The sequence below is a fragment of the Hyperolius riggenbachi genome, chromosome 2 (assembly GCF_040937935.1).
Source record: "Hyperolius riggenbachi isolate aHypRig1 chromosome 2, aHypRig1.pri, whole genome shotgun sequence".
NCBI lineage: Eukaryota > Metazoa > Chordata > Amphibia > Anura > Hyperoliidae > Hyperolius > Hyperolius riggenbachi.
The window spans coordinates 75,937,016-75,954,641 of record NC_090647.1 but is presented as its reverse complement, the minus strand read 5'-3'; the positions used below and the strand labels follow the sequence as shown (position 1 = coordinate 75,954,641).

Genomic DNA, 17,626 nt, shown 5'->3' with positions numbered 1-17,626 from the left:
AATTCATTTTTCATCACTAGGAATATTTGATAGTGTGCCTACTTTTAATTTTGTGAAGAAGAAACAAAAGCAACGCTGCTCTCTGGTGGAATGTAACTGATCTTGTGTTTGGTGTATGTCCTTGAAAATAAAATCCGTGTCCATCATGGGGATTAATACATTTGAAAATAAAATCCGTGTCCATCATGGGGATTAATTTAAAAAAATATACGATAGGTGCCAGTTCCATTAACACTTAGACTGTTAGGTGCCAGCTGTTTATAAATTTTAAAAGTTTAGTGTAAGCAGTTTCCTTCCTTCATGTATCCATATCCCTCCTTGGCAAGGACTGTGGTGCCAAGCTTCTTCCATTGTTCCTTGTTTCCTATACATGTGTTGAGTTGGAACTCTTGATTGGCAGACATAGAAAGTGGTGCCGCTGTCTTAACTGATGAAAAGATGCTAAATGCTCTGCCAAGTCCTGTCAGGTTTGGAGGCGAGATTATCAGGGCAGTGTTGCACTAGCTGCTGGAGTTTTATATGAGGACCCTGAAGTGACATGTAACAGAGTGTGCCACGTCCCAATCCTGCTTAGCCCCAATTTCTCCCCCCCCACACCTGAAAACAAACAAAAAAAAGTTTTATATTGTATTAACTCATATAACTAGTCTTTCACTGTCCCAGAAGCTAAAATATATGATCTGTTGACCTTTTTCTCTATCCCCTACCCTCAGAAGCTGTTCTGTCAGGCAAGAGTTTTATAAGTCTAAAGCTGGGAAGACACCACATGTTTTTTTTCACCCGATTTCCCATGCGATCGATAGTACAAATCGAATTGCAGCCAAAATTGGAAGCATTTTTTTTAGCACACATGAGCGATTCTATGGGCAGAATAGAGTGTTGTTGATTGAAATAGTATCGGACATGTTAAAAATAAACAGTTGAAATGACTACTATCTCGTCGTGTGGCGAGATCGATGAAGCTGCTCGATTATGTGTGATATAGAGGTGTTCAGGGGGCCATATCACAGCGCAGTGTCATCAATAGTTGGTGTAATTGGTCGAGAACACAGTAAAAACGGAACAGAAAACGTACAATTCTCTAGCAGGCGGATGATAAAATTACTGTCGATTTTTGGTTGAGATTCAATATGTACTATCGATCGGATCACTGGAAATCTGGTGAAAAAAAAGTAACGTGTTCCCACAGCTTAAAGCACAAGCTCAACAGTGCTCTTTTTTTTGCAGGACAATTATCAAACAACTTTTGTCAAACAAGTTGAAACAACCCCCAAAAAATTAAGTATTCAAACAACTGATAAGACCTCAATGCAACAGTTGGTTTGACGTCTTATCAGTCGTTTGAACAATGGCAAAAAACTTTTTTTTTTGGTTGTTTCAACTTGTTTCACAACAAAAGTTGTTTGAGAATTGTGCTGCATAAAAGACCACTGTTGAGCGTGTACGGGGCTTAATACTTACGGACCTACGAGCCTAAATTAAAAAAAAAAAAGGTTCTTTACCTGAATGATTTTGAAGGCACGGAAGATGCCATCCGCGCCCTCCGTGCAGTTCCGCCGGGTCCCCGCTGCCTCTCCAACCCCCCTCCCCCCCCCCCCCCCCTTCCCCAGATCCCACAGCCCGGGCCAGGCTCTTCTGCCTCCTTAAAAATGGCCGCCGGAGGTTGCTGATTAACTACCTCTGTGGATTTACACAAAACATGCACCGTTGGTGGGCCTTGAGGACAGGGTTGGGAAACACTGCTTTATAACAAAAAAGGCGGCAATATTTTCTGTTTATCTGCAGACCTTTTTAAAGAGATTCCATTCTTGGTTAAAAGCTGCCTATTGAAATCTCTATATTGCCTGGATTTTTTTTACTGTATATACTAGAATACAAATCGACCTCGTGTAGAAGTTTACTCCAATATTTAACCTTCTTAAGCTGGAATTAAGCTGGAATTTTTATTGACTCAAGTATAAGTCTACCCAGCAAAGTTAATGGCTGCACTTTAGGCCAAGGAGGGGTTAATGACTGCACTGCATACAGTATTGCAGCTATTAACCCCTCTTGTCCCTTTAGCACACAGGCTGGGTCTGCATATAATGCCCAGCCTCTGTTGCAGTGTCACTCTTGCCGCTCCTCTGTCGGCGCTCCCCGCCTGTGTCCCTTCCCTCCCCGCTGATTGGAGGGAAGGGACGCAGGCTGGGAGTGGCAATATGGAGCAGGCGGGGGAGCGGTGAAAGACACTGCAGTGGTATACAGCCGGCTGGCGACACGCTGCGTGTCGCTAGCACGGCGTTTGATTTATGGGGGCCAGCAGAGCGCAGAGGGGGCCTGGGGGGGGGGAGCAGTATAGCAACAGAGCCTGGGCATTATATGCAGACCCAGCCTCTGTGTGTTAATAGGATTCTTAGAACCCACCTCGGGTTCTATTTAATTGTTGTGGCCAGGACTTTCAGACCTATGTTTTCTTGACATGTCCCTTCAAAGTATCACCACTGGGTAAATTCCTGCAAATGGAAAAGTCACTAATACACACATTACTTAGTGTGCTCAGTGTTGCCCGTGACTCGTGTATAAGTCAACCCCTATACTTTTTATGAAGTGAATCAGAACTAAATTTCTAGACTTGTACTCGAGTATATACAGTAAATCATTTTTGTGGTATCTCCAGAGACGCCCATGTGCAAAGCTCAGCCTTCATGGCAGTAAAGTGAGAACCAGGTTGTCAGTTTTCTGATTTAGACCAGGCAATACTCTTGCAAAGTTGCAACACAGTCAGTTATATCTGCAGTTATATCTGCTTATTAGACATGCTGGAAGACAGAAGATTCTGGTCCATTTCCTGGGCAGTCTGTGCTTTACACAGAGTGCTACAATATTCAGAATTCCGTCTTGAAAATATTGCAGTTTGCACCGATCATTTAATTTATTTTTACAATAAAATTGCACAGACCTTTAAGACGTGTGCACAATAGGATGCAAACTGAATTGTAAACAAAAGTTTTAACCTCCTTGGCGGTAACCAGCCGCGCAGGAGGTTTTCTCCGGCCCTAGTGGGCCGATTTGTTTAATTTTTTTTTTTTTTGCTGAATGCAGCTAGCACTTTGCTAGCTGCGTCAGCACACCGCCGCCGCCCCGCGCTTGATGCGCCCCCTCCCCGCAGACCCCCATGCGCTGCCTGGCCAATCAGTGCCAGGCAGCGCTGAGGGGTGGATCGGGACTCCCAATGACGTCCCGACGTCGGTGAGGTTATCCCGCCACGTCGCCAAGGCGACGGGGGAAGCCCTCCAGGAAATCCCGTTCTTTGAACGGGATTTCCTGATCGGAGATCGCCAATGGCGATCGAAGCGGGGGGATGCCGCTGAGCAGCGGCTATCATGTAGCGAGCCCTGGGCTCGCTACATGATATAATAAAAGAAAATTAAAAAAAACTGCTGCACTGCCTTCTGGCGGATTTTTTTATATCGCCAGGGGGGTTAATAAACTTAAAGAGAATCTGAAGCAAGAATAAATCTTGCTGATTCTCTTATATATAGCAGGGGCATGTTTGCCCCTGCTAAAACACCGCTATAACGCCGCTGAACGGGGGTCCCTTACCCCCAAAATCCCCAACTTTGTCGTGGATTTTGCTGCTGCTGGAAGCAGAGCTAACGGCTGTAGCTCTGGCTCTCAGTGCGTCTATCAGGCGGAGGATCTCCGCCTCTCCCTGCCCCTCTCAGTGAAGGCAGTAAACAATAGGAAAGGAACACCGTTATGCAATGAGTAAAAGTTCATCACGGATCCTCTTTAAGACCAAATTGTTTAATCTGAAAGAAAGGGTGGATCGGTCCTGCTCAATGAAAGCCCCACTGTACCCTGAAAAAGAATATTTTAGGCTTTGCCCCTTAGATGATAGTAATGCACATATAAATAACAATTTTTATTTTTTAAATACACTGGAATGTTAGTAGGAAATGGGAGGCAGACTGTATTGAGCTGGCCTGAAATGACTCAGTGCTGTCTGATGTGCTTCCATTGAGTTGCTGTCTATCTACATTCAAATGTATTTAAACATTGAATACATTGCAGACCAGGTGCTAGGGGTGAGGTGGGAGCAAACTCCAGGACTGAATTTTTTTTCCAGGCCTCATTTGTTCTTAATTTTACTGTATGGTCTAATTGCAAGAAACTATCAGACTTGAATTAATTTGGGGTTTCTCCTGCCAATGGGAAATATCCATATTTTGTTTCATAGTTGATATACACATTAAATACCATATTAACCCCTTTGGGACCGGCTGCCTACCCCTTCTTAAGGACAAGGCATTTTACATTGGGGGGTGGGGGGGGGGGGGGGGGGGTCAGGCAGCCAGATCCCTGCTGGGGCTTGCCGGGCTTTGTCCCCTTGTCTCCAGATGTCCCCCCTTTTGCCAGCAGCCTTTACTCACCTCCCAGGTTCCATCGATGAACAGCTGTAGACACCTCCACTCTCGCTGGTTTCTCCGCTCGTACTGACGCCAAGTTCCGGGTCGCGGCTTGATGACAAAGCCAAGACCCGGCACTGAGCGTCAATACAGCGGGGAGTGCCAATCGTTGGGGGAACAGAAGGAAGGTGAGTGGGTCCTCTTCCTACCCCTCCCCCCTTACCACCGCAGCTCTTTAAGTGATCGCTATGATCTGCCGGCGATCATAGTGATCAGAAGCCATCCGCGATTGCTTCTGATCACTGAGGGGAGATGTCAGCTGTCATGGCAGCTTAATCTCCCCTCTACGGTGCGCACGATCCGTCAGGACGGTTCGTTATCGTGGGCGTTGAATCTGTCTAGTCAGGGTGGCAGCACCACCTGCTGGACGTAGATTTAAACTACGTCGATCCCCAAATGGTTAAAGTACAGTAAAACCCCTGTTCTGAACTCTGTTACTTATTGATCTTCTGGATGCTATATTGTACACTCCTGCAGCTCCCAGTGGCTTCCCTGTGTCCATGTACTGGGCACGTGACATGCCGGGATCTGTGTACAGAGGATGCCGGAAAGCCACTGGGAGCTACAGGAAGTGTAGAAGGCTGTGCCCAGAGGATCATTAAAGATAATTTGTATTGTTAAAATCGCACAAAAGTAAACATACCAGTGCGTTAGGGGACATCTCCTATTCCCCTCTGACACAATTTCGCTGCTCCCCGCCGCATTAAAAGTGGTTAAAAACTGGTTTTAAAAGTTTGTTTATAAACAAAATGGCCACCAAAACAGGAAGTAGGTTGATGTACAGTATGTCCACACATAGAAAATACATCCATACACAAGCAGGCTGTATACACCCTTCCTTATGAATCTCAAGAGATCATTTGTGTGTTTCTTTCCCCCTGTTCTCATGCACTGAAGTTTCAGGCTGCTCGTTTCTTCCTGCAAACAGCTTTGCCCTTGTCTGTAATTCTTCAGTATGTGAAAGCCCAGCCAGCTCAGAGGACGATTTATCCAGCTTGTAAAAGATAAGAGACAAGAGAGAAGCTGCTCTAATCCTAAATAACACACAGGCAGTGTGCATAGAGGGGCCTGGAAGGGGGAGTTCATAGCAGAACCACAACACTGAAGAACTTGGCAGCCTTCCAGACACAGGCCGACAAGTCTGACAGGGGAAAGATACATTGTTTTATTACAGAGACAGTGATAGTATAAAGTGCTGCAGTAAGCCAGAACACATTAGAATAGCTTTTTGAACTTGTAGGATGATCAAAAACAGGATGCAATTTTTGTTACGGAGTCTCTTTAAGTGGCTTCTTACTGCACGGGTTGAAGGTTAGTGCTATTTTTGGTTGGTTGCTCAAGCAAACCACAAGCAAACATATCGGCATCAGGCAATCCCTTCCTGTGCTGGATACTGCAGATCTTCTGTATATACTATGTATTCAATAAGGGTTGTGGTGTTTTGGGTTTTTTTAACCACTTAAGCCCAACTGGACGAGATTTCTCGTCTAGTTGGGCTGCGCGCACTCCCACGGGTCGCGCGCGCTCCCGCGGGCCCCCCCGTGCGCGCCCCCGCTGCTGGCCGCTAGATTACCGATCAGTGAAAGGGATTATAAATCGCTTTCGCTGATCGGACCCCCCCCGGAGAAAAGCCGACAGCGTCTCTTCAGATGCTGCGGCTTTTCTGAGCTCTGGGCTCCTTTCTTCTGCCTGGGAGCGAGATCGATCACTCCCAGGACTTTTTGATTCTGGCCATCTTGTGGCCAAATAGCAAATTACACCTGTAAAAAAAAAAATTCAAATAAATATATTAAAAAAAACCTGTTTACCTCCCACACCAAAAAATACCCACATACAAGTTTAAATTAAAAAAAAAAATTACAATAATAAAAAAAACAAAAAAAAGCAAAAATAGTTACCTAAGGGTCTGAACTTTTTAAATATGCATGTCAAAGGAGTATATCAATATGATTTAATAAATTATGGGCTTTTAAACAGTGATGGATGCAAAACGGAAAAAATGCACCTTTATTTCCAAATAAAATATTGTCGCCATACATTGTGATAGGGACATAATTTTAACGGTGAAATACCCGGGGCATATGGGCAAATACAATACGTGAGTTTTAATTATGGAGGCATGTATTATTTTAAAACTATAATGGCTGAAAACTGAGAAATAATGAATTTTTTCCATTTTTTTCTTATTCTTCCTGTTAAAATGCATTTATAGTAAAGTGGCTCTTAGCAAAATGTACCACCCACAGAAAGCCTAATTGGTGGCGGAAAAACAAGATATAGATCAATTAATTGTGATGAGTAGTGATAAAGTTATTGGCAAATGAATGGGGGGTGAAAGTTGCTCGGATGTAAAAAAATGTCAACCCTTCGGGCTTAAGTGGTTAATGGAGTGGAAAAATTCACTTTTCCCCCTGTCTGTGAAGGGCCATTTTAGAGTCTCTGGGCCATATGCAATTGGTTTTTTCACCTGAGTTTTCTCCAAGGAGATAATTTTTCATCTTCGATTTAAAATAACTTTCCAGCACTTTTCAACTAAAAAAGTACCAAGAACTAGGTGAAAAAGTATTATCAAAATTATTTTGAGTATTTTCTTGCTTTCTGGTGGCTTAAAAGGCATTTTATTGCAAAGTAAAAAAATATCACCTAGGAGAAAACTCAGGTGAAAAAGTGAATTGCATATGGCCCCCTGTATCTGTACTATTAAAACGTTACCGTCAATGTGATCTTCATTTAGTAAGTTATTTAGAGTACTAGCTGGCTCTTCATTACATCTTTGCTGTGGATGGGCTAGAACTGTTCTCGCCCTCTGCTGTGTCACAAATCTCTTACCTTCGTCTAATACATTTTGAGGGTGAACTGACATACAGCTGGATTGTAGTTGCACAGAAAACGGATACGCAATTATGTAAACCTCATAGACTGGAACAATTCATATAATTTAATACCTCACTTAAGTTTAAAAGCTTATTGAAATGCTCACACATGGGTTGTCTGTGCAGACAGTCCTCTCCTAAAATTAATCAAGGAACAATTATTGCAACAGTTGCCCTGTATCAGACTTCAGTACACTGAAAACTGATCAGAGCTACTCTTGTACCTGTTGGATGCAGTACACATACTATATAATTGCTAATGGTGCCATATCAATTGCTGTTGCTTTTCCAGTTGATAAGCCATGTAAATAGATTATCGTATTATTTAAGTGTCAATGTTTATTACGTGCTGTATAATAAATTAAAATGGTGTAGATCATAAACTTGGGTCTTCCTCAAACTATTTTGTTGTCACAACTTATTTTTGGTTACTTCTACTAAGAACTAATTCTCAGCCACCACCAAATCTAGGGCGATGCTTTGTGTGGCTGTGGGGGAAGTACACCTTGATGTAAAAGTATATCATTGTGTTGGAACTAATATATAGGCCTCAATTCACTAAGCTTTATCAAACAATTTATCAAACGCTTGATAATTTACCTCATGGGTACAATCTAATTTTGAATTGACTAAGGTGTTCTAGATTTATTGAACATTGTATCGATAAAACATTTGATAAATCTAACACATTAGTCAATTCAAAATTAGATTTTTTTTTTTTTTTTTTTACTTAGATCTTCTTTCAAACAAGTTGTGTTCAAAACATGGAAAATCGTCTGTATAATACAGTATCAAGATTTTCTTTACTTTAGCTTTAGTCACTTTGTTTTTTTTACATGTGACATTTTCTTGAACTTGTGCTATTTACCATTTAGTGATGCTTAGCTATATTTGAAACCTGTAATGCCTCTGCCAGAACTTTGGGTTTGCTTATCTTGTCCTAATGTATGACGATTGAATGAAAGATAAATTCTTATATAAACTTGTGAATATTGTTGGTTATGAACATTTTTACAAATTTGTTAAATATCCATACTTTCAGTATTTTTCCCTGATTTATAAATTAATTTCCGGTATACAATTAATTCTACTTGAGTCTATATATTTTTTAATGGAATTTTCAAAATTGTTTTAATAGTGCTGAAATACGATTTATTCCTTATAAACTTTCAGTAAAAAGAGATGATAAACCTTATATTTAGTAGTTTATATTCTGTATAAATGTGATCATCTTTATTTTAAGATGCCTTCCATTCCTTGTGTTTGGGGCTAAAGAAAAAAAAGTTTATAGCCAATTTCTGGTAACCGCTTGGACAACCTATTTTTTTATTTTTTTAAAAATACTGTGCAGTTAGTGATTCCTTGCGTAACGAGATAGTAATGAATAGTTGTTTAATAATTAAAGCAGACCTAGGACATGTCTAAGTAAAGATTGTTTTACATAGATGCATATAATCCAGCACCTGCTGGTACCCAAGGTCCTCCTCCAATGCTGGGGATGAACATGAACAACCGAGCAACTGTCTCAAGCCCTGCAATGGGTCCTGGTTCTGCAATGGGCTCAGAGGGAGCTGCTAACTTGAGCGCTGCAATGATGCCAGATAATGGAGCTGTGGTAATGTATCCGTAGTTTATTTGTATTATTACACTATTACATTTGTGCTGTAGTGAATGTAGTAAGTTCTTTCAAGGTCCATGCCTAGTATAAATGTTTGTTTTGAACTATGTAAAAAGTATAAACATTATAGAGCAAAGTAAAAAAAAAAACTTTTCAATATTTTTTTTTAATTCCTGCAGTTTAAAATTAAACATAAAGCAACAGATCTATATTTAAACCATATTTTGCTAAATTTTGCCATATTACTTTAAACTACATTACTTTTGACTTAAAACTGCTTAAATTCCTCCCTTCACCCCCTCCTATGTAATTTTTAATCTTTGCCAGATTGTAATTTTGGAGTTTCTATTTTCTAATTGATTTGTGCATTCCTTTTGACTTATTTTTAAAGTTTTCTAACTTTATCAATGCTGCAGAATGTTTTATTGCATAAAATGTAATGAATGGAACATTATACACCAATCAGCCGCAACATTATAACTGTCGGGTGAACTAAATTACATATTTTTACCGTGGTATCGGTCAAGGGCAGGGATATATTAGGTGGCAAGCGATCATTGATGTATTGTAAACAGGAAAAATTAGCAAATGAAAGGATCTGAATTACTATGACAAGTGACATATTGTGAAAGCCAAAACACTAGGTCGTAGAATCTCCAAAAAGGCATGTATTGTGGTACGCCTCAGGTGTCCGGGGGTTAGTATAACAAAAAGTAGTTACTTGACAGTCGGGGCCTTCCAAAATTCATTGATGTGTATGGTGTGTGAAAGCTAACCTGTTGAATCCTAAACCCTTAGGAGCTGCTTTAGCAGTAGCGACAAGGCTTGCAGTGAATTGGAGGGGGTAAAAATTGGTGCATATGAGACTACATGGTGGCACACCAGTCAGTGCCTATGTTCAGCCATGTCTACCATGAAAGTATCTACTGTGGACTGTGATCCTCAGAACTGGGGAGCACTGGAAGATGGGCTATATTGAATCCAATTTTTTGGTCTTCCTAGATCTCAGTCAAATTGAGCATTTATGGGATGTGCATTGGGAAACCTCTAATCCATTTAGTCTGCAATTTGCAGAACTTAAGGGATGTACTGCTAACCTCTTTGTGCTGGATACTACAGAATACCAGTGGTCTGGTGAAATACATACCTCAGTGTGTCTGCTATATTTTTGGCAAGCCGGAATTTGATTTAGTTCCTTGAGTTTCGTCTGGAGCAATTCTCTTTTTTATTTCTTTAGATAAGCCTTTTACTTCGGGCCAGGTTTTCCTTCCAGTCCTAACCTCTTTCGCTACACTTATTTTCCAAATAATCTGGTGCCAACCTTCTTTTCAAAATTCTCTGGGGGTTTTGATAAAGAGCTTTTTATTTCTATGTCTTCGTATTGTTTGCATAAAGTATGTCCTAACCAGTTCCTCTTTTGAATCCGTTTCATTAACCATTTATGCCGCCTGGATGTGATTGTCATGTCCAGGCGACTGCTTTACAGCTGTTGCACGCTCCTGCCCGCGTGTGCCCTTGCTGCCCCCGGTAGGCCTGAGATCAATGAATGGGAGCATTGTTCCCTTTCATTGATCTAAGTCCCTGGCAGAGGAAACTTCTTCTCATCAGAGGGCCGCGGTCTTTCTGACATACGTTTTCTGTCCTTTATATGATTCCTGGAAGCGATCAGTACACTTCCAGGGCTAAAAAAAAAAAAAAAAATCTCACTGTGGCCAAATAGTAAAACTACATCTACATACATTTTTTAAATAAAATAAACCCACATTGCATTTAAAATTAACGGTTTACCTCCCACACCAAAAATTACCCAAATAACATTTTTAATGAAAAAAAAAATTACAATAAAAAAACGAACAAAAAAGTTACCGAAGGCTCTGAACTTTTTTAATATGCATGTGAAGAAGGTATATTGCGAAAAAAAAATTAAATTGTAAGCTTGTAAATAGTGATGGATGCAAAACTGAAAAAAATGCACCTTTATTTCCAAATAAAATATTGGCGCCATACATTGTGATAGGGACATAAGATAATTTAAATAGTGTAATAACCGGGACAAATGGGCAAATAAAATACATAGGTTTAATTATGGTAGAATGTATTATTTTAAAGCTATAATGGCCGAAAATGGAGAAATAATTTTTTTTTTATTCTTTTCTTAATATTCCTGTTAAAATGAATTAAGAAAAAAATTCTTAGCAAAATGTACCACCCAAAGAAAGCCAAATTGGTGTCAGAAAAATACAAGATATAGATCAATTCATTGTGATAATTAGTGATAAAGTTATTGATGAATGAATGGGAGGTGAAAATTGCTCTGATGCATAAAGTGAAAAATACCTGTGGGCTGAAATGGTTAAAGAAGTGTATTGACTCCAAACCAGATACATAAACAGGAGTATAGGTGTACAAATCACAATGTGATAAAATAAAAAAATAAAGCCGCAATAAACAATCTAGGTCAGTAACTTTCGATGTACACTGTAGAGAATTGTACGGTATTAATACAGATCTAAACATTAGTATTGGGACAGAACAAACAGGGTGATGTTGGGAATACACTGTACGTTTTCCGCGCTCGATTTCATATATGTGTGTGTGTGTGTGTGTGTGTTTTTTCCTCAAAAAGCCCCTGGAACATTTATTATTAGTAAGATATAAAAGAACCTGGATGGCAATCTATGAAATTAGGACATGAAAGACCGCCTCACAGAGCTTGCCAGTCAGCCCAGAACGGAGTGGCCATAGAACATTCCTAAAATGTCTGGACTAGAGAGCCGACATTACCACAATCACTATAGCATTGCGGGTAGATGGTAGAGTAGAATCTGTGTAGTCTAACCGGAGTATAATACCAGCAAAATGATTACTTAACTGGAGGGTCTTAAAAGGGAATTAAGCACCACTGTTCTGGTGTCTAATAGCTGTAGGAGCTGCCGTGCTCCCCCCTCCCCTTCTAGCTGCCCATTATTTATCCAGGGGAAGGTGTGAAGATGGCATCTTTTGACTTCTCTAGACCCTTTAAAGCAGTGTTCCCCAACCCTGTCCTCAAGGCCCACCAACAGTGCATGTTTTGTGGAAATCCACAGAGGTCTTTAATCAGCTCTGCTGAGACACTGATGACCTCACCTGTGAATGTTTGTGGCTTTCTGCAAAACCTGTACTGTTGGTGGGCCTTGAGGACAGGGTTGGGGAACTCTGCTTTAAAGCACAGAGTACAATTCCCCACAAATTATGAAAGCTGCTGTTTGCACTTTGCTAATCTGTGCAATAAAATAATTACATCTGTTCTTATCTGCCTGAAACTGCTGCGGTCAGGCAGGCCTCGGAAGTAGGCTGCTAAAACCCTCTGCTAAACTTTTAAATGTAAAGAGGTAAAATGTAACCACGTATTTTCTATTATTCATGAGCCACATTGTTGGCATACATATTAAATGTGCTATTCAGATGCCCTGGGTGCTAAAAATGGTGCATGGTTGAACCACCACCGCTCTCCAACATGTTTCCCATTGTTTAACCTCCTGGGGGATACAATTATATCGCCCAGGAGGTGGCCCAGCACTATTTTTAAAAACATTTTATTTTTAAAATCATGTAGCGAGCCCAGGGCTCCGCTACATGATAGCCGCTGTGCAGCGGCATCCCCCCTCCCCCTCCGATCGCCTCAGGCAATCAAAGCAAACAGGAAATCCCGTTCAGAACGGGATTTCCTGTTTGGCTTCCCCCGTCGCCATGGCGACGATCGGGATGACGTCAACGACGTCGTGACGTTAGAGGGAGTCCCGATCCACCCCTCAGCGCTGCCTGGCACTGATTGGCCAGGCTGTGCACGGGGGGGGAGCGGCGCGGCACGGCGGGTAGCGGCGAATCAGCGCGGAGCGGCGGCGATCGGTATATACACGCAGCTAGCAAAGTGCTAGCTGCGTGCAACAAAAAAAAAATTATGCAAATCGGCCCACCAGGGCCTGAGAAATCCTCTGTGGCGGCTTACCCCGTGCTCAGCTCGGGATTATCCCCCAGAGGGTTAATAGTGAATTGTGAGCCCAACTCTTGTTCCCAGGATTTAAACTTCACGTTTTCATGTGATTTAACTAGCATACTGTAAAGAACAGACATTTTTTTTTTTTACATCGGTTTCTTTGCTCTGTTGGTTTGTTACTTGCAACAAATATTCATCTATTATCTGTTCACATTACATTTTAGCATGGGGGGGGGGGGGGGGGGGGGTTACCTAGTATTGGGCATAATGTTTTGGCTGATCAGTGTATATTTTGTCTGAGCCTTTTTGACCTACTATGTAAATATTACATATGTGAAAATATTACCAGTTCTTTTCTACATAATTTTGCCTTCGAATGTGACACAATTTTTATATTTAAGTATTAGCAGGATTATTTTAAACAAAACCTTACAATTGTGATAGGTGATTATGTTACATGATCTTTAAATATGTAGCTGAACCTCGGCAATTAGTCTGTGTTTTTAAGTTGAAGTTATCGTTTTAGTTTGAAACACTTGTAATGCAGGTATAATTAGGCTTTCTGTTTAGAAATACCATATATATATATAATATTTTGCAGCATTTTATTTTTATGGAGTATTTGTAACTCTTGGCATACCAGTGGACAGTCTGGTGTGATCCCAGTATGCATTTTAGAGGTAATTTTGGTAAACTACTTTAATGAGCAAAATTGGTGAAACATTTCAATGACCACATATGACTTTTTTTTTTTTTTTTTTTTTTTACACATGAAGTGCCAATATTCAAAATATAAAATGAATATCAGAACATATTGTAAATTAGATTAATATCAGTTTACTTAAAATATTCACTACAGTTTTTTTGTTTTAAAATTGTAACGTTAAAAGCCCATTTTGTTTTTTTATTTTTTTTCTTGTAATGCTATTACTAATTTAATTGCTCCTTTCTTCCCTTTATGTACATCTCTACCGGACTGTCTTCTGAACGCCGTCGTGCACTTTTGTGAATATTTCCAATTATGTTGAAAAATGTTAATATCACGGGACTGCGTATTGAACATTTATACTTTGTAGCGCAATGATAGATTCTCCCAACAATCTCCGTCACAAATGGGAACTCCCATGGTTAACAGAGCAGGAACTGAAGCTGCTCAGCCAGCAGTGGGTGGTGTGAATGCGGTTGGTGGCGGACCTGGTGGCTATAGTAGAGGAAACCAAGGGGGAAATTTTGATGGAGCTAACAAGCGTCACCGCTATTAGTGCATCATTCCATACGATAACCTATTTAGCATATGAATTCCAGTGGAATGCCTTTTATTTTTTATTCATTTTTAATTTTGGAAGCATTGTTTTCATTTGTAGCATTTGTAGATCTTTTTTTTGTTTTGTAACGTTACATTGTGTTTTGATTGGTAGAAAAATTTCACCATGCCTCTTTGTGAACGTTGAATGTTACTGTGACTTACGCTCTTTGTAACAGTGCTGTAAAATGTGCAGTTGAACCACAATAAAGGCAAAACTACTTGTTTCAACTGTGTAATAAAGCAGTTTTAAAGTTAGGAATTTTGTGTCTAAGCTTGTTAAATTGCTTTTTTTTTTTTTTTTTTTTAAATATCCCTTTGTTTCTCTCTTAACCTAATTTTGAGTAAATATTCAGTATGTTTAAAATAATACTCTGCAGTGTTCTCCCCAGACTCTTTTAGCTGGTTGCTCCACCCGGCTAATTTTGGTAAGCACCAGTCTGACATCGACTCACCTCCTCCTCCTCCTATGCTGTAAGCAGAGTTGCACCGGCCCTCATTCACCCCTCGCACCCCACCCAGCTACTTTTTCATGCCACCCAACCGGAACAAAATACTGGGGAGAACACTGCTGTGCTCTTTTCATCTTAAAGCAGATGCTGTAGAAATGTAGTCCTTTATGATGTTAGATATGTCTGTTCATAATTTTAATGGTGCGGTTGAATTTTGAATATCCCTCTATTTCCTTTTTAACTTAATTTTGAGTAAATATTCAGTTTGTTAGAGAATGCGCTGCAAATTGTTTTCAACTTAAAGTGTAACTGTCGGGCATAAAATCAAAAATCAATTCTTTATTTTTATCTGGTGAACAAGTAATATAGATGCTAACCAGGCAATCAAAACGTTCAAAACTCTATTACTTTTCTCGTTTATAAATGATCATTCCCCAGTTTACCTAATTCCTATTTGGTACACAAAAAGGAAGTTGCAGGGCATGCTGGGTTGTCATGTTTTGCTTCTGCGCATTGGTTAAGTCTGAGGGGAAATAAAGAAGCAAAAAAAGACAACCCAGCATGCCCTGCAACTTCCTTTGTGCGGCAACGTACCAAATAAGAGTCAGGTAAACTGGGGAATGATCATTTTTAAACAGGAAAAGTAAGAGATTTTAACTTTTGGATTGCCTGGCTAGCATCCGTATTACTTCACCAGATAAAACTAAAGAATTGATTTTTTTTTTTTTTTTTTTTTTTTTTTATGCCCGATAGTTACACTTTAAAGCAAATGCACATTTCTCGCCTTGTACAATTGTTTTCTGTAGGTAAGGGTAAAGCCTTTTTTTTTTTTTTTTTTTTTTTTTTTTTTTTTTTGTTTTCTTTTTTGACCTCAGTAAAGTGTTTCATCTCGGGACTGGTTTGCTGTGAATGAGCTGGATCAGCGCATCAAGTAGCGCCACTACATGGTAATTCAAATGCATCCAAGGCAGTGCACAATGCACTTTCATGCATTTTGTATGGAGAGCAGATGCATTTCCATAACGTTGCAAAAGGCAAAGATTTTGCACTTTATGCAGCACGTTCACTGTAATCCTGGCCTTTAAAGCCAGAAATGTGGCACCCTGCTTCTATTGCTAGCTGTTCTGCCTCATGAAGATTAATTGAATAGTGTACTAGAAAGTCAATGCGGCACTACCAAGTAGTAAAGTGTAGATCTGAGTGTCACCCGGGGGAAAATGGATTAGTGGGTGTCAGGTAAGAGGGGAGCCTCTTAGCTGAAGGCCGATTCGCGCTTTTATGCCCTTCTTCCAAGGCCAGCCACAGAAATAGTATGTAAAATGTTAGGCTCCCATCTATCTTGCTCCCGCTACTCTACCATTCCCTCGGTAAGAAATCTGCACATTACTGCTTGTGAAGGGTATATACAGATACACTAATTGCAAGCCTAACAAATGTTAGTGCTGGACTGACTTTCTACTACACTGTTAAACTTGTCTAGTCTCTACAATTAGTCCAGAGCATGCCATATTAGGCTAAAGCTTCCAGGTGTCAGAACTGTGCAGGACAGCGTTGCCTCCACCCCTCCCCTCTTTTCTCTTGAAGATTCACACAGTTAAAAATGAAAGCAATGCTGCTGTTAAGGGCTTTGAGTTTAAAATTGCTGTTGCAGATAAGAGTTGGACACACCCAACCCTACCCTCAGAAAAACATTTCGGAGGCTAAAGATGGCCATACACCATACAATTTTTTTTTTAAATCTCAATTCAAGAATTGCAATACATTTTTCTGACTTTAAAGCGGAATATAACCCTGCATTTCAACTTTGCTCTAAAACATTATTTACAGTATTTTATATGCAACCAGCATTTTTTTTTTTACTAGACCAGCATTGGAAGGGTTACACAGAGCTTTAAAGTTCCTGGAGAGTTCTGCAGACGCATCCGAAGCTGACATAGATACATTTTGTTTACATAAATGTATCTAAGTGTTGAATGTGACTCGCTCTCTCTGACTGAGAAGGAGCTGGAGGACATCCAAAGAGTGTGTAACATTTCTCAATAGATACATTTAACTAAATAGAATGTAACAATCTGAACTTCTGCATATCTCTCCACGGAACTTGAAACCTCTGTGTTTAACCCTTCCAATGCTGGTCTAGTAAAAAAATGCTTTTTGCATATAATATGCTGTAAATGTTTTAGAGCAAAGTTGAAATGCAGGGTTATATTCCGCTTTAACATTATTGAAAACTCAGAAAAAATTGCTTGGGTCTGTACATGAAGAAATTCTTTACCCTACAGAAAAAACACTCTCTCATTTTGTTCTGCTTAACCTCCTGGGTGTACACCGCGCTGGATTGCTCAGGCCCTGGTGGGCCGATTTGCATAATTTTTTTTAAGCACGCTGCTAGCACTCTGCGTCATTCCATTTGTCGCCATGGCGATGGGGTGAGCACTACAGGAAATCCCATTCAGAACTGGATTTCCTGATGGGGGCGATCAGGAGGGAGCAGGGAGGGGGGAATCATGCTGCTAGCGCTAGGCTAGCTACATGATAAAAAAAAAAAACAAATTAGGTGAAAAAAACACCCGCGGCCGCAAGGATTTAAACCGCCAGGGAGGTTAAAATGCTTTAGCATTCTGAGCAAGTGACACCTAGTGGCTAAATGTATTGGTGTGTAAATAAAATGAAAAAGCCATTAACCCTTTTGTCCCCTAACCCAGTGTTCTCCAACCCTGTCCTGTCACAATAGTTTTTATTGAAAAAAAAATTTTTGTACGATCTTTTGCCTGTCCTCATGGCCCACCAACAGTGCATGTTTTGTAGAAATCCACAGAGGTAGTTTACCTTTTGGGGACCAGCCACCTACCCCCTCTTAAGGACCAGGCATTTTGCGCAGGAAGGGGGTGCGCGCGTTGGGGGGGGGGGGGGGGTCAGGCGGCCGGATCCCGTCTGTGGCTGCCTGGATTTGTGT

The 17,626-nt window shown here is 40.5% G+C and overlaps 1 protein-coding gene across 1 annotated transcript in view; it reads left to right on the top strand.

The window, feature by feature from the left end:
• PSPC1 (paraspeckle component 1) overlaps positions 1 to 14,480 on the top strand; it is a 50,185-nt gene extending 35,705 nt beyond the window's left edge. The window contains exons 8-9 of the mRNA XM_068265887.1: positions 8,767 to 8,936; positions 13,992 to 14,480. Coding sequence (XP_068121988.1) covers positions 8,767 to 8,936; positions 13,992 to 14,177 — 356 coding nt within the window. The 3' untranslated portion in view covers positions 14,178 to 14,480. The remainder of the gene's footprint in view (positions 1 to 8,766; positions 8,937 to 13,991) is intronic.
• The last annotated feature ends 3,146 nt before the right edge of the window (positions 14,481 to 17,626 follow it).